The 27,356-nt window shown below is 38.3% G+C and overlaps 1 protein-coding gene across 1 annotated transcript in view; it reads left to right on the top strand.

Moving 5' to 3' along the window:
- The first annotated feature begins 22,582 nt into the window (after window positions 1-22,582).
- The window catches only part of LOC310896455 (vesicular inhibitory amino acid transporter-like), a 32,681-nt gene continuing 27,907 nt past the window's right edge, over window positions 22,583-27,356 (top strand). Inside the window, exon 1 of the mRNA XM_083828758.1 lies at window positions 22,583-23,155. Coding sequence (XP_083684884.1) covers window positions 22,847-23,155 — 309 coding nt within the window. The 5' untranslated portion in view covers window positions 22,583-22,846. The remainder of the gene's footprint in view (window positions 23,156-27,356) is intronic.

Genomic DNA, 27,356 nt, shown 5'->3' with positions numbered 1-27,356 from the left:
GCACATCAGAGCAACAAAATAAAATTCTGCAACATACACAACTATATGCACTAGACAAATGCAGGTAATGTTTACTTCTCTTTTCTTGCATTTGTTTACATGTTTGGGATAAATTTCACTTTAGTAGGACTTTTGAGAGGTTCTCATTGCATACGTGAAGACACGAACTAGATGAATGGACCATTAGATGGGCTGAGAATTTACTGCAGACTCAAAAGGTCATAATCAATGGCTTGACATACAAATGGTGTCTGGTAGCAAAATAGCAAAGAGGTTTGGACTGGGCCACATAATGTTTAATTCATTCATCAAAGCAGATTTGCAGATGACACTAAACTAGGTGAGGGGTCTGGCACAACAACTGGTAGAGCTTCACTTCAGTGGGACCTGGAGATACTCAAGGACTAACAGAAGCTGAACAAAGCCATGGCTGACCGAATCTAGTGTTGGCAAAAGAAATGCATCTGGTAGAAGGTTGGACTAATGGACCTCTGAGCATCTCATCCAACCAACTTTTCTGTCTGTGATTTCTATCACATTTGTATGGCATGCCAGTTCAGTATATTAGGTGGGGATTGGGCTTTCCTCCCAAGCACCAAACAGTAAGACCAGGGGAAATGGCCTCAAGTTGCATTGGGGAAGTTTAGGTTGGATATTAGGAGAAATTTCTTTACTGAAAAAGTTGTGTGGCATTGGAATAGGCTGCCCAAGGAAGTGGTTGAGTCACCATTCCTGGAGGCCTTCAAGAAATGTGTAGATTCAGAACTTAGTAGTGTGGTTTAGTAGTAGACTTTAGTAGTAGGTTAAATCTTGGACTAGATGATCTTAGAGGTCTTTTTCAGCCTGAACAATTCTATGATTCTATGCTTGCTGTTGTTGAAAAAGATGATTCTTTCCTTTATAAATTGTGAATGATGTTGTAAGAAAATAGTAAGATTCATATAAATTGAAATGTAGAAGAAATTACTTTTCCTTGGTAGATTCCAGTTAATGTATTGCAAACCATTCACCTTATAACTAGTTATAAAACTTGTATTTTACATCTTTTAATCCAGTTACTGCTTTTATAAAATACTTGTTTTTACAAATGGATAATGAAGTATGTGACATAATCTGTTTTCTGTGTTTGGAATATTAGACAATAAAATCTTAAAATACATATCAAACGAATATTAAATCCATGCATTATCCTTTAATAACACTAAATATATATATATAACACTAAAAGAACAGTATTAAATATGTACATATAAATACGTTTCTAACAGTTGCTATATATGGTTTTAATTTTCTGATGCTATGTATACACAAACACTTGCTGTATGTTAGATACTACTTTTATTGAAAGTACTATTAAGAATCACGGAACGACTGAGGTTGGAAGGGCCCTCTGAAGATCATCTAGTCCAGCCCTCCTGCCGAGTAGGATCACCTAGAGCACGTTGCGTAGGATGGCATCCAGGTAGGTTTTGAATATCTCCAGAGAGGGAGACTCCACAACCTCTCTGGGCAACCTGTGCCAGTACTCTGTCACCCTTACAGTAAAGAAGTGCCTCCTCATGTTCAGCTGGAACCTCCTGTGCTTCAGTTTGTGCCCATTGCCTCTCACCTTCTCGCTGGGCACAACTGAAAAGAGTCTGAAAGCATTTTCCAAATGATTCTTTGAACTTTGACAGGCTTGGTACCATGACCACCACCCTTGGGAGCCTGTCCCAGTGCCTGACCACCCTCTGGGTGCAGAACCTTTCCCTAACCCCCAGCCTGACCCTCCCCTGTCCCAGCTCCATGCCGTTCCCTCGGGTCCTGTCGCTTTCCCCAGAGAGCAGAGCTCAGCGCCTGCCCCTCCGCTCCCCTCGTGAGGGAGCTGCAGGCAGCCATGAGGCCTCCCCTCAGCCTGCTCTGCTCTGGGCTGAGCAAACCAAGGGGCCTCAGCTGCTACTCACACGTCTTGCCCTCTAGACCCTTCACCATCTTCATAGCCCTGCTGTGGACACTCTAATAGCTTTATTTCCTTCTTATACTGTGGCACCCAAAACTGCACACAGTACTCAAAGAGAGGCCACTCCAGCGCGGAGCAGAGCAGGACAATTGCTTCCCTTTACCTGCTATCAGTGCTGTGCCTGATGCACCCCAGGGTACAGTTGGCCCTCCTGCCTGCCAGGGCACACTGCTGCCTCATGTTCAACTTGCTGTCAGCCAGAACCCCCACCTTCCACTCTGTAGGGCTGATTATAAAGATTAATTTCTTGTTTATGAAATCACTTACAGTTTCCCGGTTCAGATGATTAAATATAAATAACAAAAAAAATGCTAGAACAGATATTAAATTCTATATCAAATCTACAAAAGAAGATTAATGATTCTTTACTGTTATGATAGAGAGTATTGAAATAATACTTAGGGTGACTTGTTTTGCAAAGTATACATATACACAGAATGCACCAACACCCTCCAGTCAGTTCAGCTTTCTAATTTCTGAGTTAACATGAAATGAGTTCACACTCCAAAATGGATGAAATTATTTAATTACCATGTCAGCTGGGAACTGCCAGAACTGCGTGCATCCTCCCCCATCCTGAGAATTTGGCTGCCTGGATGTAGGACCAGCTCTGATATGGTGAAGGCCTTGAGGAGAGCTATGAGAAGCCTCTTTGGGAGCCTTTCCCCACTTCTCTTGGGAGCAGGATGTAAGCTCAGGCTCTCACCTGGTTCTGTTCCTGAGCCACGCTGCAGGTGTGCTTGCGCATACGTACCTCCCTGACACTGACCTGCAAGGTTGATTTTCTGGCCTGGTCTCAGACCTGTCTTGGAACTACAGACTTGTTTGGCAATCACTAGACTGTGTGACTACTGTCACCAGACCTGTTCTGCTCTCCTCATTCAGGTGCTCTTTGGAGAGAGGCCACTGCCCTCCCTGCCTTGGTGTTGTCCTCAGCTTTAGGCTTGCCTTGTGGGGCAGCCCGCCTCATGCTGCTCCCTGACACTGATAAGATAGTGTTCATAAGGATTCGAAGTCTGCATACTGTAGGAAAGTGACCTGGATTAGCTCAGCCCATTACTGTTCTCCGAAGAATGGAGACATCAGTGGAAGCTTTGTGTCCCCTCATTAAGGATTAGGAGTAGGTCACAACCCTTTCCTATGGATACAAGGCCCGTATTGTTGAGGTGCAGGGGATGATGAAACAGTCCTTGAATCCTAGTGCTCTCCTGGTGTTATGTCCTGCTGGAATGGATGTAAATCCCTGCCCCAAAAGACTTGAATCATGAACAATATAGATACTAATCCATTTACATCACTCAGCATAGTGTTTTTCAGCACGAAGACTGAAGGCCTTCAGAGCAAAGTAAAGCTTTAATGAGACAATCTTTACCTTGGAGGCCTTATCAATGAGGACGGATAAACTAACCAAGAGGTGGGAAAAGGGTAAAAAATCCTGACCTTTGGCAAAGTGAATTTTGAACAGCTCATTAGAAGGCTCAAAATATTTTTCCTTTAAAAATCCACTGCCTAGAGGTAACTGATTTCCTGTGAACAACAGCTGCATTTTTAAAACTTTTTTTTTATTATTATTATTTTATAGTCATATTGATTGCAGAGGAAATCATGAAAATTTGACCTAGGTGCATCCAAAAGAATCAAAAAGCTAGTAAATAAAATAACTTATTTTAAAAAATCTTTCTATTCTTATGAATTCTGAATTTGATTGTGAATGCTGGCTGCTTATTATTGGCAATACAAAGCTGAGCCTTTTTTCAATCAAAATATATTTGGGGTAGTATTTGGGGACTGGGACTGGATTTGAGGGAGCAAGAAAAAAAAACATCCTTCAAGCAGACAAATGGTCCTATTGAATTTTTTTCATCCCACACATACACAAATTTGAGCAGGTTCAGAGATTTGCTGAGAAGACATTCAGCCTAGCTTCTTTCTCCCTTGTGCAGTAACCAGGATAGCCCTTCCCAGCTCACACAGCACCATCACTACACTCTGACCCAAGGCTATAGGCCATGCCATGTCAGAACTCCTGCTGAGTGCAGGCAGCCTGCTGTCTTGGAGTGTGTGGCAGACTGCATTCAGAGCCTTGACAAGAACTGAGAAAAGCCTTCCTAAGCATTCCTTTTCCTATGACCTAAGTATAGACTAACTGTGCGTCAGTACAATTAACTAGTTTCATGGTTTTCTTTAGTGTGGTTTGACATTGGGGTTTTTGGTGGGCTTTGTGTGCAGGGCTGTTACTGTACTGAACAAAGGCGCTTGATCTGTACAGAAGCATCACAGCAGTAATCATAGAGGATTTGCAAAGGATAGCAAAAAAACTTTTTTGATTAACTGACTGTTGCTATCAATGAAGGAAGTAAGAAATCTATGAAAAAATACATGTGGATGTCTACTCGCAGATATAATGGAATTACAAAATAAGATAATGGCATGGTACCTGAAATCACCAGGTCTTCTTCATTTTATAGTGCAGTAGCCTGAATGGTTGGTAACACAGATGAAACAAATCAAAGAGAAATTAGCATTGTCAAAAATACAGAAAATTCAGCTTTGTTTTATCACTGTAACACATGTGAACTTGATTCTGAGAATATAATTCTCTTAGTAGGATCAGCGTGAGCAACACTGATAGTTATAATCTGTATGAATAAAGCAATGTGTTTTTTCTTTTTTTCCTTACCTCATAAAGGAAAAAGAAAAATTGTGGTTTAGAAAATACACATATGAAAGTTTAAGCATCTGAGTAGCAAGCAATGATTACTCTGGCAAGATATGTAGGCATTTATATCTGAAAAGCAAATGGAATTTAATTATTTTGACAAACTGCTGTAGTTTTCAAGATTCATTGCACATGAAGAAGAATTAATATGCTTAACTAGTGATCATTCCTGTTCCAGCCTAGTAGTTCAAAACATTCAGGTGTTCTTTTCTTGCTTCTAGTTAGCCTATTAAGCATGGAATTATATCATTTTCTATATATCACTTGAGCAATAGTGTTTTACTTTGGAAATGTGTTGCAGTCCTGGTCTTAGCAAAAACTGCTCCATCTTCTCTTCTACCAGGTACTAGACTTCTTTTAGCCTCAAATGTGTTTTCAAGGAATATGAGTTCCCTCATGTTTTGTATGCATTTCAACTCAATTTCTGTAATGGTGAGCCACTAACTCACATTACCTTATGGTGCATCCTATTGTTGCTACTCCCTGACAGTTTTCATCAGAAGGCTTGTTTATTTTATAATTAGGGAGTTTTACTTAAACATCTGCAACAGGAAGATCCATACCTACATTTACAATGTTTTCTAGATCTATTCCAATGACTGTCCTAGGAAGAATATTTGGGGAACTCACAACTTCATTCACATTCATACTTTAAATTTCTGGGGCATCTCTGAATATCATAACCTGATGTGACTTCACAGCCCTGGTTGAAAGGAACTCCAACACTACTGTTTACTGATGGTACCATTTCATCTTCCAGATTCTCGGCTGATCAGCAGTAAGTTACAAATTTCAGTATACCCAAGTCCATCTTTCAGGAATTAACACTAGGTCTGGTTATTTCTGGTTCCTAAAATGAAACCTAAGACAACATGATCATGTTTAATGGGGAAACATGCCCAGCTGTTCTGGGCTTTAGGCAGATATACATTCCTTCCAATATCCATGGAAAAGAATCTATGACTAGCATAACTAACTGAAAGAAGAGATGGCTGTTCACTATACTTTGTGCTCTCACAGTCACATCACACCAGTATTAGACACATCAGACACGTTTATGATGCCCAGGATTTTTGGAATGCCAAGCAAATGTATTTCTCACCCTACTGTACTGATATTCATTGCATAGCAAGTTTTACTTTTGTTGTTAGCATTGGTACTTATTTGGTACAATTTGCCATTGCTGAATGTTTAAAATGTTATTGCCCACCAAGGCTGATTGTGATGTGGGTTTGATGATGTGAACTTTTCAATGTATGGAAGGCAAATGAATCTTTCTCACTCACATAGTTCCAGTAAGAATAAGCATTTCTAAGACTTTTGCTCATGTGATACTTGTGGATCTGGTTCCATGAGGAAAATGTTATCTGTAACATCATCTGTACCTATACTGATTCCACTTTCCCTAACTGACTCTAGGTAAGTCCAACTCTTTCCTTTTTTTTTTTTTTCCTTCTTTTCCATCTCTCCTGCCATCATTTACCCCTCTTCCTGAAGCCACTAGATTTCTTTCTTTCTCCTTATAACAGGCAGCAGGTTAACTCAGCTGGCTAGATTAAGGAAAGAAAACTTGTTCTACCCTATGTGAACTCTGCTTTTCTCTTACTTGTAAAATAAGTTTCCCAGCACAATGGAACATACACGTCACTTAGCCATACTCTGGTCAGATTTCCTGCACTTGCAGATGATTTTGGGCAAAGCATGACCACTTCCAAGTCCTCATCATATTCATATGTAACATCCTGCTGTTGTGCATGCTCAGAGAAGCCCAGGTCCTGTTGAAGGAAAAATGTCATTCTTTTCAGTACCTAACATAAGGCATAGTGGGTGGCTGCCCATGTATGCAGCAAGTCCAAAAATCTGTGGGATGTTTCCCACACATTTCCAGTTTTCCCCTCTCTCCCCTGCTTTCCCTGAACCTGAAACCTAGATTCAGGACATACTACCCCACCTTTTATTTTTTAATCTTATTCTCTGAGGTCTCTAATTCCAGGCTAATGAACTGCTAGAACATGAAGAGGTTTCCATCACTCAGCAGAAATCCATAGAAGACTTGCCTCCTGTTGTGGGGTTTACAAGAAGAGGGGACAGAGAGATTGGCTTTGAGGCATCAGTGCCTGAAGAACAGGCTCATGTCCTTTTTCTTTCTCCAAGTAATCTGTTTCATTTTATAGAACTTCAGTTGCTGGTGTTAGATTCCTTTCACCTACTAAAACTTGTCTCCTGGGAACCAGTTCTTTTCCATATCAGTCTAATCACGTAATTAGGAAGAAGAAACAGCAACACAAGATGCAGCAGTACTGTCTCGCTATCTGTTTTAGAGGCCCACTGATGCCTGTTTGAAATCCCAGTTTCATTTGTCCTTAACAAGTACTGGCAGAACAACAATGTTGTAAAGAAGATTTCCATCTGTCAAATGACAGCCTGGCTTTGGTACTGAACTACCTCTGGTGACTGAAGGCACAGAATGACATGAGGAACTCAGTTTTTTGCCCATCCACATTTTCTTTTGGGTACTTTCTGAGATGGCCTGACACTTTCTTACGCAGTGTGCCAAGAGATAAACGTGATGAGTGGAAAGGTGATCTTCTCTTCAACTGCTTAACAGAGGAAGGGGAGAGCTGAAGAAATACAGGTTTCCAAAGCAGAAGACAGCTCCACTGAGGACTGTAAAACAACATCTGAAAAATCACCTGTGTCTGAACAGGGGTTTCATCTTTCTATGCAGGACAATAAGTGTCTACTAGCCTGGACCATGCTTGTAGCCTTGTTTATTTCAGCAATAATACGCACTGAGGTGCATTTTCCCTCAGACAGAACCCCTATGTTAGCCTGCATAGAGGCAATTCATACATACTTCTTCAGGAAAAAAAAGAAAATTATATTATTTTGTGAAATAAGAAAAATTGATGGGACAAGAATAAACAATTACAAAACAGTTTTATATATAAGAATATTAATTTGTCACTGACTTCCATATTGTTTCCATATGCTGAATGAACTAAGCACTGCATTTCTTTAGAAGTAGTACTGTAAGGGGAATATTCAGCCTTCCTGAAAATAAAAGTTTCTAGACCTTTTTCTGGCAATGATAGAATTTAAAATATGATTAAGTGCTGTGACTGAATCACTGCTTTTAATGGAACACGCAGCTGAACTTTCACCTCTGTGTCAAGATACAATGAACCTGAGGATCATTTTGTGTAAAGTTAGAAATAGCTCTGGAGACATCTTATTTCTAACCTCTAGCCCTCTTTGGAAGAAGGCCTTTAGACAGGTCTGTTCATTATGAGTATTATAGGTGAACAGGACTTGTTGAGAGGTAAATAGTGAGAGCAGAACACACAGAAATTTTTGGAAAGGGGAAAGATATTTGCTTTACAAATCCACTTCAGAAAGCTCAGTTTGACTCTGAAGCAAACAGACATTATACAACCTATATCAACACAACTGTTTCTAGTAAAAGTAAATGTTTTCCTGGCTCCTGTTGACAAAAAGAGAGTTGGGTTAGTCACATTGTATTTTCAGCATTGATGACTTGCTCCTTTCAATAGCTTATTGTGAAAATCCATGATACAGGTAATAGGGTAGTGCACATACACTGTTCTGTGGCTCTATCAACCACAATTTACTTTAACATTTCATTATAGCTTTTCTGCAGATGCTAAGAAAACCTTCCATTTATTAGAAATTAATAGTGAGAAATCTTTTTGTATTACAAATCTGAGAAATTGAGTTTATCTGTCAGACAAAAAAAAAAAAAAAAAGAAAAAAGAAAAAAATTATACCAGCATGTTATTTTTTCCTGTTCCTCTTGTTTGCGTGGAACATTGTCTGAAGGCCTATAATGCTTTTCAACCCCTTTTTCCTTTTGGTTACAGCTAACAATCTCCAGTTGGAAAAGTGATGATGATAATATTTAAGGGTTTCCCGAAGCAGCAGATGCTCATCAGTTCTGAATTTTCCTCTGGATTTCTGAGCTGTTCTCAGTATGCAGTGCTACTTGTTCAGCTTTGCTTGTCTCTGTCAGGAAACGTTTTGTGAGAGACATACAACTAACACACAAATTCAGTCCCAATATGACTATGATAATCACAGTAGGAATTCTTGCTAGAATAAGCTCAGGAACTCAGGAGCTCAGCAGCAACATCCCAACAAAGAGGAAGTCTACAGGGGGTGGAAGCAAGGACAGGTAACCTGGGAGGAATGCAGAAACATTGTCCGAGAAGGTATCAAGATATGAAAGATAAAGCACAGATAGAACTGAATCTGGCCAAGGACATCCAGAACAAGAAGGGCTTCTACAAGTACCTCGGTGACAAAAGGGACGCTAAGGAAAATGTGGGCCCTCTCCTGAAGGAAAAAAAGAGATCTGGTTATCCAGGACAGTGAAAAGGCCAAGGTACTGAATGCCTTCTTTGCCTGAACTTTTATCAGCAAGACTGGACTTCAGTAATCCCAGGTTCCAGGGATCAGGCTGAATGGATGGAGTAAGGACCTTTTGTGGAAGAGAATCAGGTCAGGGAACACTTGAGCAAAGTGGACATTCACAAGTCCATGGGCTCTGACAGGATGCACCCATGAGTAGTGAGAGAGCTGGCAGATGTCATTGTGAGGCCCCTCTCTATAATCTTTGCTTGATCATGGCAACTGGGAGAAGCACCTGAAGATTAGAGGAAGGCAAATGTGACTCCTATCTTCAATAACAGCAAAAAGAAGGACCTGGGGAACTACAGGCCTGTCAGTCTCACCTCAGTCCCTGGGAAGGTGAGGGAGCAGTTAATTCTGGAAACCATTTCCAGGCACATGAAAGAGGAGAAAGTCATGAGGAGTAGTCAGAAATGATTCACCAAGGGGAAGTCATGCCTGACCAACCTGGTAAGTTTCTATAATGAAATCACCAACCTGATGGATGAGGGGGGAGCAGTGAATATTGTCTTCCTGGACTTCAGTAAGGCCTTTGTCCCCTCTGTGATTCTCACAGAGAACTGTTGAATGGCTGGACCCAGAGGGTACTGATTAGTAAAGAAAAGCTTACTTGGAAGCTTATAGCAAGTGGAGTACCCCAGGGGTTAGTCTTGTTTAACAACTTAATTAACAATCTGGATGGTGGGATAGAGTGCACCCTCAATAAATACACAGATGATGTGAGACTGGGGGGAGTGGCTGGCTCAACTGAGGGCCAAGCAGACAACCAGAGGGACCTTAAGAGGCTGGAGAGGTGAGCTGACAAAAGTCTCATGAAATTCAACAAGGAAGAAGTGCAAAGTCCTGCACCTGGGGAAGAACAGTCTCAATCACCAGTACACGCAGGGAGCCACCCAGCTGGAAAGCAGCTCTGCAGAGAAGGACTTAGGAGTCCTGGTGGACTGCAAGTTAAACATGAGTCAGCAATGTGTCCTTGCTGCTAAGAAAGCTAATGGCATTCTTGGCTGCATTACGCAAAGTATCACCAGCAGGGCAAGGGATGTGATCGTCCACCCTTAACTTGGCATTGGTGAAACCAAACCTAGAGTACTGTGTCCAGTTCTGGACTCATTGCAGGAGAGATCTAGACATACTGGAAAAAGTCCAATGGAAGGCTACCAAGATAATTAAGAAACTGGAGCACCTATCCTATGAGAGAGCTGGGCCTGTTCAGCCTGGAGAAGAGGTGGCTGAGAGGGAGTCTAACCAATGTGTATAAATACCTGAAGGGATGATGCAATGAAGACAGAGCCCTGCTGTTTTTGGTGGTGCCCAGCACCAGGATGAGAGGCAGTGGGTACAAACTGGAACACAGGAGGTACTGTCTAACCATTAGGAAGTACTTTACTATGCAGGTGACAGAGCACTGGCACAGGTTGCACAGGGAGTCTGTGGAGCCTCCCTCCTTGAAGATCTTCAAAAACCACCTGGACATGGTCCTGGGCACCCTGCTCTGGGTGTCCCTAATTGAGCAAAGGTGTTGGACCAGAAGACCTCCATCATTCTGTGACTCTATGAACATTTGTTTGAATTTTACTTTTGTTGTTGGTAGTGGTGGTTTTTGTTTGTTTTGTTTTGTTTTGTTTTGTTTCCATGGAAGGAAGAAGCTAAAATGTTCTGGCTGGTATTTGTCATGAAACCACCAGTTCCTTGCTCTAAATCAAGTTCTGTTGTAAAAGTTATCAGCCTCTTAAAAATCAAAGAACAAAAAGTCTCTTGTACTTGATGAAATGTTACCTCTTATACCATTATAGACAGACATAAGTATATAGCGTTAAAGAGTTGTAATCTGGATAAAATAAATGAAGTACATCTGTTGTTGTACATGTATCATCCATATAGCTATTGAAATTATTTCTAAGCTGTAAACAAAGCACATGTAGAAAAACTGAAAATCATCAAGGTAACAAAATATACTAAGAAAGAGTTTTTATATCTCACAGGAAAAAATGCATGACCTTGAAGACAGACAATGGGAACCTGAAGAGTATGAAGTGCAATGTTATACACATAGGACTAACAATAATGTCTGTAGTAAAAAGTTCATCTGCAGAAAACAACTGAAAAGGTAAGAAAGAAACTCATACATGTTAGTCTAACATAGAATCATAAGATGTCTATGATTCACAAAGGTGATGGTATCATAAAAAAGGCAAATACAATCTTTGTCTCAATCATTTCCTAGAAAAGAAGGTAAGATTGACAACAGTGTTCAGGCTTTGACAGATCTAATGTGAGCTACTGTGTACAATTCTAGTTATTAATATTCAACAAAAAGTCATTTCAAATGAAACCAGACAAAAGATTATTAGATTAATCTATAGGAAAAGATTAAGGAACACTCATTTCTTTCAGCAAAAATAAATAAACAAAGAAACAAACAAATAAAGTTAAAATAATTTAAAAAAAAAAACAAACACAAAAGTTAAAAAACTCTATGACTTCTGTCTAAGAAAACACCAGTGTTAGGGCAAAAGCACACAGCTAAATCTTGTTACTAGAAATCGGCATCATGTAACTAAGCATAAATACAAGCTAGAAATATCAGTGCAGTTTCTTCTCATAGGAATTATTTAGACAAAAGTCTTAGGAGCTTACATTCAAATTTGATCAGTTTAAGAAGCAGATTACACAAGACATTTGCCTGTAATAAGAGAAGACTAAATCTGATGACAGTGGAAGTCCCTTTCATTCATATACGCTCTGCTTTGAAGTCACCCCCCCAAAAATAATTAATAGCTGCCCTTGTAAATAATTACTGATAGAGGTAGACATGAGATACTGCAAATATTAGGATTTTTTTTTTGTTTAATCATGCAGTGATATGCATGCTAAGCTTTTTTACCTAACAAATAATTATCTAAGTATAGCACAGCCACAAGAAATGTTCTCTGTAATCAAACCACTACATCAAATTTCTTTATGTTTAATGAGCTGGTTCATTTAGAACATACAGCAATATCCTTTTTTTTTTTTTTTTTTATGGGAAGAGGTATAGTATGAAGGGACTTGATAGCAAAGAAAGAGCTGCAGGAGTTGGCCAAATGTGAGTTTCAGAAAGAGAACTCACTATAGGGACATGCTGTTATTTCATTTCTCATTTCTACTGTCTACTGTTATCCCGTACCCTGCTCAAATTGAGTTTATTCAGTTCCCTCTTTCTACAAATTTGGAGTCAGAAGATGGATATTGTATACCCACCCCCCCTTGTGAGTCTTGACTATTTTATCATAACTTGATTAACCCTAAGAAGTGAAAAGTCACGTGCTTGTGACTCAAAGGGAATTGTTGACGAAGGTCTGCAATTTGGCAAGAAGCGCTTAGCAATTCTCTGCTTAAAATGTGAATAACTTCTTTATACACAATCTTACAACTAACAGTAAGTCTATTGTATTGTTATTACAGTGTGTTGTAACACAGCCTGTGCACCAGCTGTTCTTGTTTACAGCATGAGAAAACCCCTCATCATAAAGGCTTATGTTTAAACAGAAAGCATGGCATATATTCTGCTCATGCTATATGCACGTAGTTCTTATGAACTATTACATGAACTAACTGTACAATTTGATGATCGCTAAGATCTAATTAGATTGTAGGTGAATGGACCTTTCATCTTTCATCCTCTCATCCTCTCATATGCTCTCTCTATATCTATGCATGGATGTATATACACAGATTTAAATTAGAAAGAACATGTTTATTATTATACTTGCTCTACTAAATAGGTAACAAGGTGCTATTATCACTATATAGAATTAATTGCTTTGGCTTAATTAACTGAGTTAATTTGTGTCCTTTTCTGTTTTCTTAAAATCAGCCTATTTTTTAATCTAAAAGACTGTGTCGACATATGCAATATGTGGAGTGCCCTTCTATTTATGTAGTACTGATAATAAGGCACCACACAATTCCTCTTAAGTTCTCAGTAATGAAGTGCTGGCATGTGTCTGATTTTTCTCCACATGGTTTTAACGAAGAGCTTTTCAGTTTTACTGGTACATAATTAGAATATATGCATAAATCCCACTCTATTGCTCCAATGTAATTAAAGATCTTTCTTCAAGAAGAAAATTATAAAGCTTTTTAAGCAGAGCTTCTGAAACTAGAAATGCTTGACTAAAAGCATTTTTATGCATGAATCAATCTTCTGAAATATTTCTGAAAACAATTAATAATGGTCTGTTTAAGAGAAACCATATAAGTTGTTCAGTGTGGGAGAGGAGTTTCTCAACATTGTCTTCAGCACAACTTTTCCAACTGTCAGGAAATGCAGAATGTTCAGGCATTCTGCTCATGCAGAAGATTTTAACCCCCTTTCATGATAAGTAGTTTAAAAGAATCTCTTGACAGGGTTATATATCTATCTGGATGCCTTATACTAGATACTCCAGTAAAGCATAAAGGAAAAGACCCTCTCCTTCTCAAAAAGTATGCAATATAGGACCATACAAGTAAAACTAAGTCATTTAAACTTTGCCTCCTCTTTCAAAACATGCCCAGAGTGCACAAAACAAGGGCACATAACAGACACAACACTTTACACAGCAGTTTCCGGGCTCAGCTTCTTCTATTCCTTGGAATTGTTGGAAGATTTTTGGGAACTCTTCCTAGAATACTGGGGTGCCTGCTGCTGCTGGAAAATTTTGGGCACTAGAAGATTTTGCTGCTAGCAATTTCAGTTTGTAAAAACATCTACTAGACTTTCTTGCTTAAAAGGTGCTTAGACCTTTTGTCCGCTACTAAATCCTGTTGAGGGGCTGTCACACACCCACTGAGCTAGTGCTAGCAGATGATCTATATCACTGTCACACCTACAGGGCAGCAAGCAGTAGCTAGTAGATGGAATAGTTTGTGCAGGGGTGTGCATGGAAGGGAGCTGGAAGGCAGCTTAAAATAGCATGAGTCCGCTCAGCAAATTTGGGGATGTGCCACAGGGTGCAGTTCCCAGCATCAACTGGACAGATTGGTGATATAGCAGAGGCCTCGACACTGAGCTCTGAAGGGCAGATGGCATGCAGGTCTGGGGCTACAGAAAGGGCCTGGTGGGCCTGGTGCAGGAGATGGTGTCCTTGCCTGCAGGAGGTGTGCTCTGGATTAGAGCTGTAAGTATTATTTATGATTTACGATTGTAATCTTAACTCGGCTCTTTTATGCGTATTCTTTACGATAGTCTTTTATTACGAAATTGCATATATTCACTCCCATCTTATTCAGTGCTAAAGGAATGGTGTCCATGTAGGAGACAGTTATTCACAATCTATTTTCAGTCCTCATTCTCACTGTGGAACCTCATGTAAAACAAATGCACAACACTCAAACTATAGCTTGAACAAAGAATCAACAAATTCCTACTATCCATTAGGCAATAATTTCAGATGTGTAAGCTTCTAACTTTCTAAGTCAATGAGAGCAGAGTAATTCCAAAAAAGTTTTAAATCCTACCATTACTTCTTTAAAAATGAACCTTTGGAAATAGGGTTAATTATTCCTGATTACATATATCTACATATATATGTAAGTCTGCAGATGGCACTAAATTAGGAGGAGCTGTTGACTCCCTCCACAGTAGAGAGGCCTTGCAGAGAGATGCAGACAAATTAGGAGGCTGGGCAATCAGCAACCACATGAAATATGTCACCAACCACATGAGATATATCAAGAAGAAATGCTGGATTCTGCACTTGGGATAGGGCAACCCTGGATATACATACAGATGAGAGGTTGGCAGCCAGGAAGGCCAGCTGTATTCTGGGGTGCATCAAGCATGGCATTGCTAGCAGGTAAAGGGAAGCGATTGTCCTGCTCTGCTCTGCATCGGTACAGCCTCACCTCGAGTACTGGGTACAGTTTTGGGCGCCACAATATAAGGAAGATATAAAACTGTTAGAGAGTGTCCAAAGGAGGGCTACGAAGGTGGTGAAGGGGCTGGAGGGCAAAACATAGGAGAAGCACCTGAGGTCCCTTGGTTTGTTCAGCCCAGAGGAGAGCAGGCTGAGGGGAGGCCTCATGGCGGCCTGCAGCTTCCTCACAAGGGGAGCGGAGGGGCAGGCGCTGAGCTCTGCTCTCTGGGGACAGCGACAGGACCCGAGGGAACGGCATGGAGCTGGGACAGGGGAGGGTCAGGCTGGGGGTTAGGGAAAGGTTCTGCGCCCAGAGGGTGGTCAAGCACTGGGACGGGCTCCCCAGGGCAGCGGTCATGGCCCCAGGCCTGACAGAGTTCAAGAAGTGTTTGGACACCGCTCTCAGACACAGGGTCTGATTTTTTGCGGTCCTGTGTGGAGCCAGGATTTGGACTCACGGATCCTTGTTGGTCCCCTCTAACTCAGGATATTGCATGAATCTATGATTATATGCTATTTATGTATCTCAGACTAAGTATAGAGATTATCAGCAAAATTGCCAAAAAATGTTGATGGATTTGAATGACAAATTTAAGCAGTATCTGGTAAGAGCTGGTGAGGGACTTTTTAAGAGTGAGTATAGTGACAGGACAAGGAGTAATGGCTTTTAACTAAAAGAGGGGAGATTTAGATTAGATATAAGGAGGAAAATTTTTAGTATGAGGGTAGTGAGGCACTGGCACAGTTTGCCCTGAGAAGCTGTGGATGCCCCAGTTCAAGGCCAGGCTGGATGGGGCTTTGAGCAACCTGGTCTAGTGGGAGGTGTCCCTGCCCATGGCAGGAGGTTTGGAACTAGATGATCTTTAAGGTCCCTTCCAACCCAAACCATTCTATGATTTTATGAGAGCACTGAGAAGGGTTACATTTGCATCAACAATTAACCACAAACTGAAATAAACATTTAGAAAATTAATACTGTGGGATTCATCTCATCTGCCTTCAGATGGATTCAATACAGATAGATATATATGTGTAAGCTGGTGATCCTGGATTTCCCTTATAATGAGTGGAGAAAAATTGTTGATTTTATGGCACTGACTTATGGCATCTGACCTACTGTAGATGCCAGCTTTAGACTGAGACAGACCATTCTTTGGAAGCACCTGCCTTATTCTTCACGTGAAAGAAACCAAAATGGGTAGCTCAAAATGAGTTAAGGTTAATTAAGTTTAAGACCTACTTTTAGCATTTGCATCTCTTGTGATCCTGATTTGAAGACCATGTGTTCCTTGAGGGCCATCCATGGGATGCATTTGAATAACCACTCCTGATGAAGCATCTTTCCATCTTTTTCCTCAACATTATTTCTCATACTCACAGATTACACTTCTTTGTCCAGCATAATATCCCTAACTGAAAATTGCCAGAATTGATACTTTCCTTCTACTTGCAAGAAATATAAACAATCTTAACATATAGAAACTTTAAGACCCTCAGAAAAGGACTCACAATTCTGTGTCATATGGAGATTTATGATGCATGCCTTATGGCAATCTTCTGTGTAAATAAGCAAAAAGGTTCTTCATATTATGACATCCTGCCCTTGACTACTTGATCTTTTCAGTTTCCTTTGTGATTCTATGCCTGCTCTTATTTTCTCTTACTTACGCTATTCAGATCTATGTCTCTTACAATCCTCTTTCCCTGTGGTTTCTTTATCCATCCTACTATTGCTTTAATTCCTTTCACATCCCTTAGCCTTTGAACAGCTTCATACTCCTTCTCTGAGAAGAACCATACTCTACAAATTCTGGCCAACAATCAAGTTCATTCAAGAAACATTCCAGTACCAATTTGTTCACTGTTAAACATTCCATTCATTTCTTTTTGTTTTAAATTGTTATTTCATTATTTGTTTTCTGTTTAGATTAATGGTTCGCTTCTCAGGTGAGGGACCTTATCTTTTATGTAATTCTAAAGTTACATTAGTATCACATTTTCACATTTGCAGTCATATACTTATTTAGATTTGCATGCATGAACATCATTGCATGATGTTGTATGCATGAACATTTTGAATAACCAGTTAAAGAGTTGTTATAAAAATATGCATAGAGCAAGCATTGTCTCAGAAAACCTTATAAAATCATTTTAAAAAAGTCTAAGTCCATGACAAAGAAGACTTTCCACAAACACACAGTCAACTACTATTATCTTTCATTATATGCTATACCCTCTCTGTATCTGCTTTCCAAATTTGTGTAATTCATCTGGATACGATGAATTCTGATCAGAAACCTGAGCATTCATAAGAAATATCAGTTACAAAAGTGAAAAATGTAGCAGGAGTTTGTATTAGAGAACCACAGTACCGAAAACGAAATCCTCAGTTCACTACAAAAAAAAAAATATTCATCTCAGTCACTGCTAACAAGACATAGGGTGAATGGGTAGTCTGTTTCTGGATATGTCTGTCGAACTGAACACTGGTTAGTTTTAGGTATTTTTCATTTTGCACTTTCTCATTGATCTTAGTTTGAAGTTACTCAGGCACTACTGAAAGCTGGACTAATACCAAATAAATAAATAAATAAATAAATAAACTTCTTTACCAAAAAAAGACCCTATTGACCTTGTGTAGTAGAGCAGGATTGCCAGGCTGTACCTAAACTGTGCAACATGGTTTCTCAGCAACGCACCTGCATTGCTAGTCTCTCCATCATACAGATTCGAGGTTCTGTGAGAATATATCACAGATCTATCTCTGCCAAACTCTCAAATTTTCATGCTGTTGGACCCATGGAGTATTGTGCATTGGCATGGAAAATCCAGAAAAAGTATTTCGGTTGTACACTGATTCCATTATGGAAAGTAATGGCAGCGTATACCCTCTAAGCAGGCATTTATTCTAGAGAAAAATAAATGTCTTACATATCTAGAAGAGCTATATTTGCTCCAGCTAGCCTTCTGACTAATACTGAATATTTAAGATACTCTTTCTGTGAAGAGAGATCTTTTCCCTTATAAAAGAGTGTGCTAGGTATACTTGACACACTCTTGTACTTGAACCAAATCCATGTTTCACAGCTGTAAGAGGCAAAACTGACTCTCACATTAAATGATCTGTAAACGCAATGCTGTCTAAGCTAAAAGTGTATGAGATTATGAAACTATTGTGTTGACCCACTTTTCATTGCTGTTCTGAAACATCACCCTTGAAGGTTAAAACTAGAAGGTGCTACAGTCAAAGAGATTTTGAAAAAAATGTCCAAAACAAGTGGCAGCTCTGAAGAGTTAATTCCTGAAGGCACAAGCAGCTGCGTTATGAGATCCTACTGACCAAGAAAGATGTATTTTGCAAGCATATCCACCCACTATTCCTTTTCCTGAAATCCAGCCCTACCAAACTTATGAATCACAGTGACAACTGTTCCTCTACAAGGAGAAAATTTCAAACTTGTTTCAGGTACTGAAATAGAAATATGTGAACAACTGACGAGGACGATGATGACCATACTTACTGGCCTACCATAAATCAGGAAGTTTTTTCCCAAGACCAAGTATAAGGTTTAATTAATTAATATTGGCTTAGGTGGATAAAGAACATTTTTAGAAAAAATGACTAATAGAAGTAGTGAATGGGAAAAGTAAAGAACAGGACTACCCTTCGACTGAGTCCAGTCCTCAGTTATTGCTTTTACTGTTTTCTTCTTCCCAGTGCCCTGGAAGTAGTGCAAAGAGTATTAAATTTCCTGCAGTCACATAGACAGCACTTTTTAATGTAATAATAAAATAAGACTTGATATATCTTTCTTTGCACATTATTTATGTCAGTGAAACAGCCAGTAGCTAGACACTGATGTAACTAAGAGCATAATTTGTTCTACTGACTGCAAAAATCAAAGCTGCAGGTAATATACAGAAGGAAAAATCCGTGCCCAATAGACAAAGAAGGATGGACTCCCAAATCGCCAAGTTTCTGCCTGTCTTCTCTTGTTAAACTGTAAACCTTGCAAGAAGAAGCTGTCTCCTACTATTTGGTTTTAAGATACCGAATCCAAAGGGATCTTGATTTCATCTAGGATTTCTAAGTGGTATTATAAATAAATAATAATAAATACTGCACAATGAACATCTGTATTGTCCTGCACTGTGTTGTATGTCATAGATTAATACAAATATTTCATTGAAACTTATAGTCCCAACAGTACATAAAGCCTAAGACATCTAACATAAATATTTTAATAAAAATTCAGGTACTTCTGGAAACATATAAACCTACTCTCATTTTAGTTTGTTAGTAGAGAAGCAGTGAATTTAAACCAACTAAAACTTAATATATTTAAATATATTTTACATTAATTTAGAAGTCCTTTTGTGTAACTGTGAAAGAAAATTTCTAAACTATTATTTATTTTTTCTGACATCCAGATGTGATATGTCAGGAAGATAATATGAGACCGGAAAATAGGATTCTTTCCACTTCTGTCAGTGGACCTCGTATAAAACTGGACAATTCCTCTCTAACTCTGTACAGACATGTGAAATGGTACTATATACAGAAGTATCTATCTGTTCCTAAAGTTGATCATACTTTCCTTGATTAAGGCAGCTGCATAAAACCCTGACTAATTTACAAGGAAAAGCAAACAACCCAAAAAAGGAAAGGGAAGGGAAGGGAAGGGAAGGGAAGGGAAGGGAAGGGAAGGGAAGGGAAGGGAAGGGAAGGGAAGGGAAGGGAAGGGAAGGGAAGGGAAGGGAAGGGAAGGGAAGGGAAGGGAAGGGAAGGGAAGGGAAGGGAAGGGAAGGGAAGGGAAGGGAAGGGAAGGGAAGGGAAGGGAAGGGAAGGGAAGGGAAGGGAAGGGAAGGGAAGGGAAGGGAAGGGAAGGGAAGGGAAGGGAAGGGAAGGGAAGGGAAGGGAAGGGAAGGGAAGGGAAGGGAAGGGAAGGGAAGGGAAGGGAAGGGAAGGGAAGGGAAGGGAAGGGAAGGGAAGGGAAGGGAAGGGAAGGGAAGGGAAGGGAAGGGAAGGGAAGGGAAGGGAAGGGAAGGGAAGGGAAGGGAAGGGAAGGGAAGGGAAGGGAAGGGAAGGGAAGGGAAGGGAAGGGAAGGGAAGGGAAGGGAAGGGAAGGGAAGGGAAGGGAAGGGAAGGGAAGGGAAGGGAAGGGAAGGAAAGGAAAGGAAAGGAAAGGAAAGGAAAGGAAAGGAAAGGAAAGGAAAGGAAAGGAAAGGAAAGGAAAGGAAAGGAAAGGAAAGGAAAGGAAAGGAAAGGAAAGGAAAGGAAAGGAAAGGAAAGGAGAAGAAAAAGAGAAAAAGAAAAAGAGAAAAAGAAAAAGAGAAAGAGAAAAAGAGAAAGAGAGAAAGAAAAAGAAAAAGAAAAAGAAAAAGAAAAAGAAAAAGAAAAAGAAAAAGAAAAAGAAAAAGAAAAAGAAAAAGAAAAAGAAAAAGAAAAAGAAAAAGAAAAAGAAAAAGAAAAAGAAAAAGAAAAAGAAAAAGAAAAAGAAAAAGAAAAAGAAAAAAAAGAAAAAGAAAAAGAAAAAGAAAAAGAAAAAGAAAAAGAAAAAGAAAAAGAAAAAGAAAAAGAAAAAGAAAGAAAAAATCAAATAAAACCACCAAACAGCTCTGCCTGCTGTCTCAATAATTTCTTTTAGAAATAAAAAATACAAAATAAGAAAACTACCAACACCAGATAAACAATGCAATTTCTCATGTATTTCATCATTTATAAGGTGAATGATTACAACATGAAATTTTGCATCTGATGTAATTCAGTTCTTCAGGACACAAAAACAGTTCTGATCTGTATTCAATTAATAAAAATATATTTTTATATGCTAAGTGTGTGTTTTGTGATGTTATAGCTCTCACAAGAGTTTAAGCCAATGACAACAAAAAGTTTCCATCCAGAAATGGAAACATCTACAGAAATAATGCTTAAAAATAGACTAAAACTACATAATAATATTTACCACTTCACATAGTTCCATTTGTGTATCTCAGACCATTCTTTATATATTAGGAAAATTGACCCTCTCATTTTTATGTTATTATTTACACTCTATAGGTACTGTTACCAGATTTACTTAATGTAAGCACCTATCATGGAGCAGTTACCCTCAGAAATCTGCCTGAAACTTTCTTTTGAAATGACTTTGGTGAGAGGACCAGACTGACATCAAAATTCTCTGTAAACAACATAGCTGCATTTTCAAGCACCTTCCAGGTCACTCCAGGAGATCATGACACATTTGTGAGATGACTAGTGATGTTCACTTCAGTGGTATTCAGAAATACCAATAAATGGATACTTTGTCATGTGAGAGACACTTATTCAGCTTAGGTCAACATTAGCAAATTTCACAATTTATAAAATGCTCTAGAGCATCAAGGGATAAATCCTTGGGCATAACACACAGAGGCATCAGAAATGATGCTTGAACTAGTTAGGCACAGGAACATAGTTCTGTACTTGTAGCATTTCTGAAACATTATTTTATGCGTAAGACTGGAAAACTGTGGAGAGCTTCAGAATGCTAGTGTGCAATTAGAACCAAAGTAATTTCATTCTCTGAGCATAAAAGATACAACAGTGAAGCTTGTCTCCACATTTGTTTAATCCTGAGCACACACAAAAAACAAATACCTAACAAGAATCCTGGGTGAAGGATACTTCGTTTTGGAAATGGGTGAGAACTTAGAATTACTAGCAAGTCTGAAGTTCACAGGTACCTGGCAGAGAAGTCATCCATTCAGTCTTCCCATTCAGGAATACAAATTTCTTTTGAAAATTTCTGAAATTTCAGCTAACAGGAAGGTCATGCTAGTGCAAAAAAAAGGACTAGAATTCATCCCATGTGGTCAAATTCAGACCCGTTATACATGAATAATTGTTTCAGCATGATTAGTAGTGTTGTACCAACAATTTAGTTTTTAATGTAGAAATATAGCTGTTAAAACTTAGTGTTCTTATTAAAGAAATAAACTAGGAAATTAAACATAGGGCAGGGATAGGAAACATCAAAAGAAAATGGGCATAAACAATTCTACAACTGTGCAGCCCAACTTTCTTTCTCTTTACCTTTCTTTCACAAATTCCTTCCAATCACGGTGATACTTAGGTAAATACTATTTTTAAGATTTCGCAGCATGAATAATCACAATGTATCGCTGCTTACACCCCTATAGTAAGCATATAATCATAGCTCTATGTTTTCTCCTAAGTGCCACCAGCAACTGTGAATTAGATAGTTACGAACAAGCTACTTTTTCTTTTTTTCTTGCAACTTTGAGCTTTTTAAAGAACATTTTTAAAGTTCTACTGACCTCTGTAGACACTAAAACATAGCAGAAAATTCTTACATCTGGAAAAGTGAACTTGTTTATATGCACTTATTTAGCAGTCAGTCCATCAACTCAAGTTTTTAATGAAGCTTTTTTTTTTTTCTTTTTTGGCAGAACTATTTATTTGTATTAGGAACATGCATAATTTCCAGGAAGAGATTCTTGCAGCCACCTGTAGATTCTTCATGAATGACTGATCCACGTAGATATCATAGGTAAAAGGAAAAAAATGATTTGAATTTTAAATTGCAGCTTGCAGACTACTAAATCTCACTGCAGACTACCCTGGGCAGCATGTTGAAGAGCCTGGAGATATTTCTTAAGTTGGCATTTGAATCTGGAACAAATAAATGTGCTAAGGACAATGAACTTTATTAATTGCAGCTACAATACCAATGATCATCTAACAGAAGGATTAACACTGTACAACTGCTGAAAAAAATAAAGACAAGTAAGGAAAGATTTTAATATTTGGTATTCAAGATGGCTCACCTGAAGCAGACTTTTTCATCTCTTTTCAACTGCTTTAGGGAAAAACCATCTTTCTTTTGGGGAATGGTAAGATGGGACAGTTGCCTAGAAACTGATGAAGAGAATGTGAATTTTGCTAGAAGAGATGAACTGAACAGGGCTCACATTGAGGAGAGAGAGGAATCAGACGGACCCCTGAACTTTGAGCTTGACGTTTGCCACCAGGATCCAGGATATGAGTCCCCAACTCCCCTGTCACATGCCCAGGTCAGACAGATCACCAGCTGGGAAGCAGGATGGAATGTAACAAATGCCATTCAGGTAACCTCTTACTACCCCACTCATTATAACCATCATTTAAAAAACTGGTCATCACTTAGCCTGCTTTCTTTTACTTAACCATACCATCACTCTGCAATATTCGAAAAGGTGTCTATGAACGTATTACTAAAATATTTCAACCTTTCTGCATAAGATTAACACTGTAAAAATATAGTTCTAAAGGGAAAAAAAAAAAAGATGTCAACTAAAGTTTCAGAATTATTTAAACTAGGCGAAGATGAAAAGGTGGTGATTACAACTGTTTTGGAAGTGCTGAAATTATCTTCAATAAGTATATTTTAATTAAGTGACAGAGATGTTTGATAGAAATGTGAGGTAAACATCTACTAAAAAGAGGACAGTAAGAGTCAGACTGATGTCAGACATTTACTGATATATAAATTACTGATATGTAAGTTACTAGATATGAATTAGAGCATGAAGCACAGTAAGTGTAATAATACTTTTTAATGTTAAAGAAAATATTTGAGCTGGAAAGACTGAAAGGATTTGATCTTGGCACTTCATGTGGAATATAACTATCTTTCTGAGTCCTTAAATTTAGCTTTAAATATTTCAGATTCTTTTTCTCACTTTTCATGATTCATTTTCTTACATAATTCTATCATTTCGACTAACTTTGTGTCTGATAAGGTAAGAAGAAATCAGTACCCACAGACACATCTAGTCCCAGTAGCTGTTACTTAAACACTTTTTATGGCATTTTAATTATAGAAAAATAATCCTTCCCATGACACACAAGTCTATGTAAATGCTGATGAACATTTGTTTATGTATCAGTTTATCCCTCAGCTCTGCAAAGGAGTAAAAAAAGGACATATTTCTAACCCCGCTGTATTTTCAAACATGAGCACCACCATATGAGAGCCAATGTAATAACATCTAGGGCAAAGTAGCATATCATACTCAGAAAATGTTCAGCTGTGAATAAAAGTCCTAAAATACTCAAACTGTATTCTAGTAACAATTTTTAACTTCAGTCTCCCTCAGTAGCATCTAGTCAGGGCAGGAGTCTGGGATGAGAGCCCATCATTTTCTCTGTGAGTTTTGCCTTTGATTACACCGAAACCAAGATTTCATTCTGGAAGTCAATTTTGTCAATATTTACTGTATGACCTTTTGGAGAGTTGCATTCTCTCTCACCTATTGTTTTCCCTTCTGAAAAACAAAATTAATAATGTCTCTGTAATACATCAAAGTGCCTAAAACTTCCTGAATGTCTTTATGTAGATAATTACTATTAATCATTAGTATTGTGGCTTCCAGTTCAAAGATAGACTTATATGATACAGATGCCTATTTAAAAACAGGATAAATTTGAGCTAGGTAATCCGGTCGGATCCGTAACTATGATCTTAGTTAAAACTTCCAGCATTTTGAGCTTTGCATACTGCTATTCAATCTCATTTGGTCAAATATTTTAGAAATTAGCATTAAAAGAATATTTGCCTGCTGCTATACTGCGCTCTCCTTCTAAGGCAGACTGAGGATGGCAAAGCCTTGGAGCTGCAGTTAAGTTGAAAGCGTCAAAATGTTCTAATGACACATTGTGGAGCTGTGTGCATATGCGAGCACATATGTGCACATGCATGCATTTTTCCTGTTTCCCAATTCCTTGGCATTTGGCTTAGGAAAGAGGGTAGAGAGAAGAGAAAGGAAAGGGGAAAGGCAGGAGAGGGGGAGGGAATATTGAATGGGTATCTGTCAGTAAAAAATAACAGTTAGAAGAAATTTCTGTGAATAGCTTTGAAGAGAATGTCAGAGTTATCTGAATGATTAAAACAATCCAAACATTCTTGACTGGTGAAGTAAATCTATGCTAAAGTGACAGTTGTTTTTGCCCTACACAGAGGAAAGGGCAGAAGTGTTTTGCATGGCAATTAGAGGTAAATATTTAAGCAGAATTCTGAAGCTTTGAACAGTTATTCCAGTGAATGCAATTAGTCTACAAGTGAAATTATTTCCAGATTTGTTATAAGAACAATTAAGTCTTTGGTCTCCAAAATTAAATATAAGGGTTTTCTCAGAGTGTTTAAAATGCAAATATTTTCATACAAACAGGTAGAGATTTTTGTTTGTTTGTTTTTAACTTCAACTGAAAAAGTGTGCAGCTTTGATGACAATATTGTGTATGTAAATGATTGCTTCAGACATTTAAAGTTTCCAGGGAAACATGCTTCATATTCCAACACCGCACAAGCAAATGAAAATCTGTATCCAGTTAATCTGGGTAAGGACAGAGACCATAAAGCTGAGTTAATTCAAAAAGGAAAATGAACAGCATCATCTGTCAGAGTGATGCAAGTGGTATTTGTTTCTATAGAGCAGTAAAAGGCTGAAAAAAAAATGTGCTAACTTGTATGGTAGAGCTGGATATATAAGCAAAACAACAGTAGCAAGAAGAAGGCAGTTAAATTCTAATGGTACAACATTTCTCAGCAGAACCAAAGTTCATACCGTCATGGCTGTAATTTACACCATTGTGAGTCTATCTCACCTTATTAGGTCTCAGGAGCACAAACAAGTTTAACAGTGCAAAAAACTCAGCCACTTTAACCAGGCAGCTCCAAAGTACTTTCAGTATCATGATGCTTCTACAATCTTTAAAATACAATGTAATGCAAGTGTGTATATGTACCTGTAATAGAAGCACACGATTCTCCCCTGGACATTTAATGAAATATGATGTTGAATCAAATCATACCGAATCTGTCATTTGATTCAATGAATCTGATACCTAACAGAGAGAATTAATTTTATATTTTATAACTGGTTTTAGTGTGTTTCTGGATTGTCAGTCCCACTCCCCTGTATCTTTTGCTTAGATCCTCAGGATGAAGCAATCTTTCTTCTTCTTTCCCATCACCTAAGGGCAACATATCATAATTATCCAAAGAGGTGGCTGTGCAAGTTGCCATGAACCACCAGGTACAAGAATACTGCATTATCTTCCTTCAAAACCCATGTTAGAGCTCTTTTTCTCTCATTATGTTTTTTTTAAAAAACTTGTCAACAGCTGTTGGCAGACCGAATTAATGGTCTTGTAATCTGTACGTCTTTGTCTCTCTACTTCTTTTTCACAAGTTCTGTCTGTAGCCATCTCTTGCAGAAATAGATTACATAAACATTGGAAATACCTGTGGCAGAGGCCATTTTCTTGTTCAATGATCAGAATTACATGACAGGATTCTTGTCTACTGTGTGGACTTCTAAAATAATGATAATGCAATTAATATTATTTATAGTTATTTAAAGTTGCGATAATAATAAATTAATTATTAGAGTAGTGATCATACATATGCTCATTATGTTCATATTCTGTGTGCTGTACATTAGTTTAGAAAAGACTCGGCATTTCAATATTCACTGTTTTCATAAACAAAAGTATATCTCTATTTCCATTAAGGTGTGCCATTATAGATACATTTCCAAATTGTGTTCTAATCTGGTTCATCTTTTTTTTTATGTCACTCTATAAGATTCAATTGAGAATATCAAATGGTTTGTATTTATTTTTCAGTTACCTGCCTTCATCTCCCTAATATAGACTCAATCTTCAGAGTGCTTACTATCAACAACTCCCATACAGTTAAGTGGAAAACACAGTGACACTGAGAAGCAGAATTAACAGACCTGTACCCAAAGATATACAGGCAAACATCCTTTAAATGTGCCTAAACACACTTCCCATTAAGCTTTAATGAGTGTGTTTAAGTATTTTACAAATATAAATATAAATATGTACATCCTTATGTATTTAGAAAGCTAAATGTTTTCACCATCATGTCATTAGATGTACCACAATACAAATCTCATCCTCTACCTTAAATAATTTAGTCACATTTAACTAAATAACTGCTTAGATCTTAACTGCAGTATTTGATCTTCAGTATTTATTTTCTAGACTTGGGAACAAGGGTCAATCCTGTCTGGTGCCCAGAGCAGTAGCTTCCTTGAATTATACATTGAAGTTAAAGTTATACTCTGAACTAAATTATAAATGTCTGATGGAAACAAACTGCTGTATTTCATATCAAGGGATGGTAATAAAAATTAGAGAGATGCCTGATGCTTATATCCAATCTAGGAACGGCAAGTAATTTAAGTTTCTAAATGGAGCTAGTCAAAAAGTGAGAGCACAAAGCAAAATTTCAAGACTGTATGTCTATGTGGTGCATAT

This window comes from Anser anser, assembly GCF_964211835.1.
Source record: "Anser anser genome assembly, chromosome: 3".
Lineage (NCBI taxonomy): Eukaryota > Metazoa > Chordata > Aves > Anseriformes > Anatidae > Anser > Anser anser.
The sequence above is the reverse complement of the archived record's forward strand: the minus strand, read 5'-3'. Positions and strand labels throughout refer to the sequence as shown.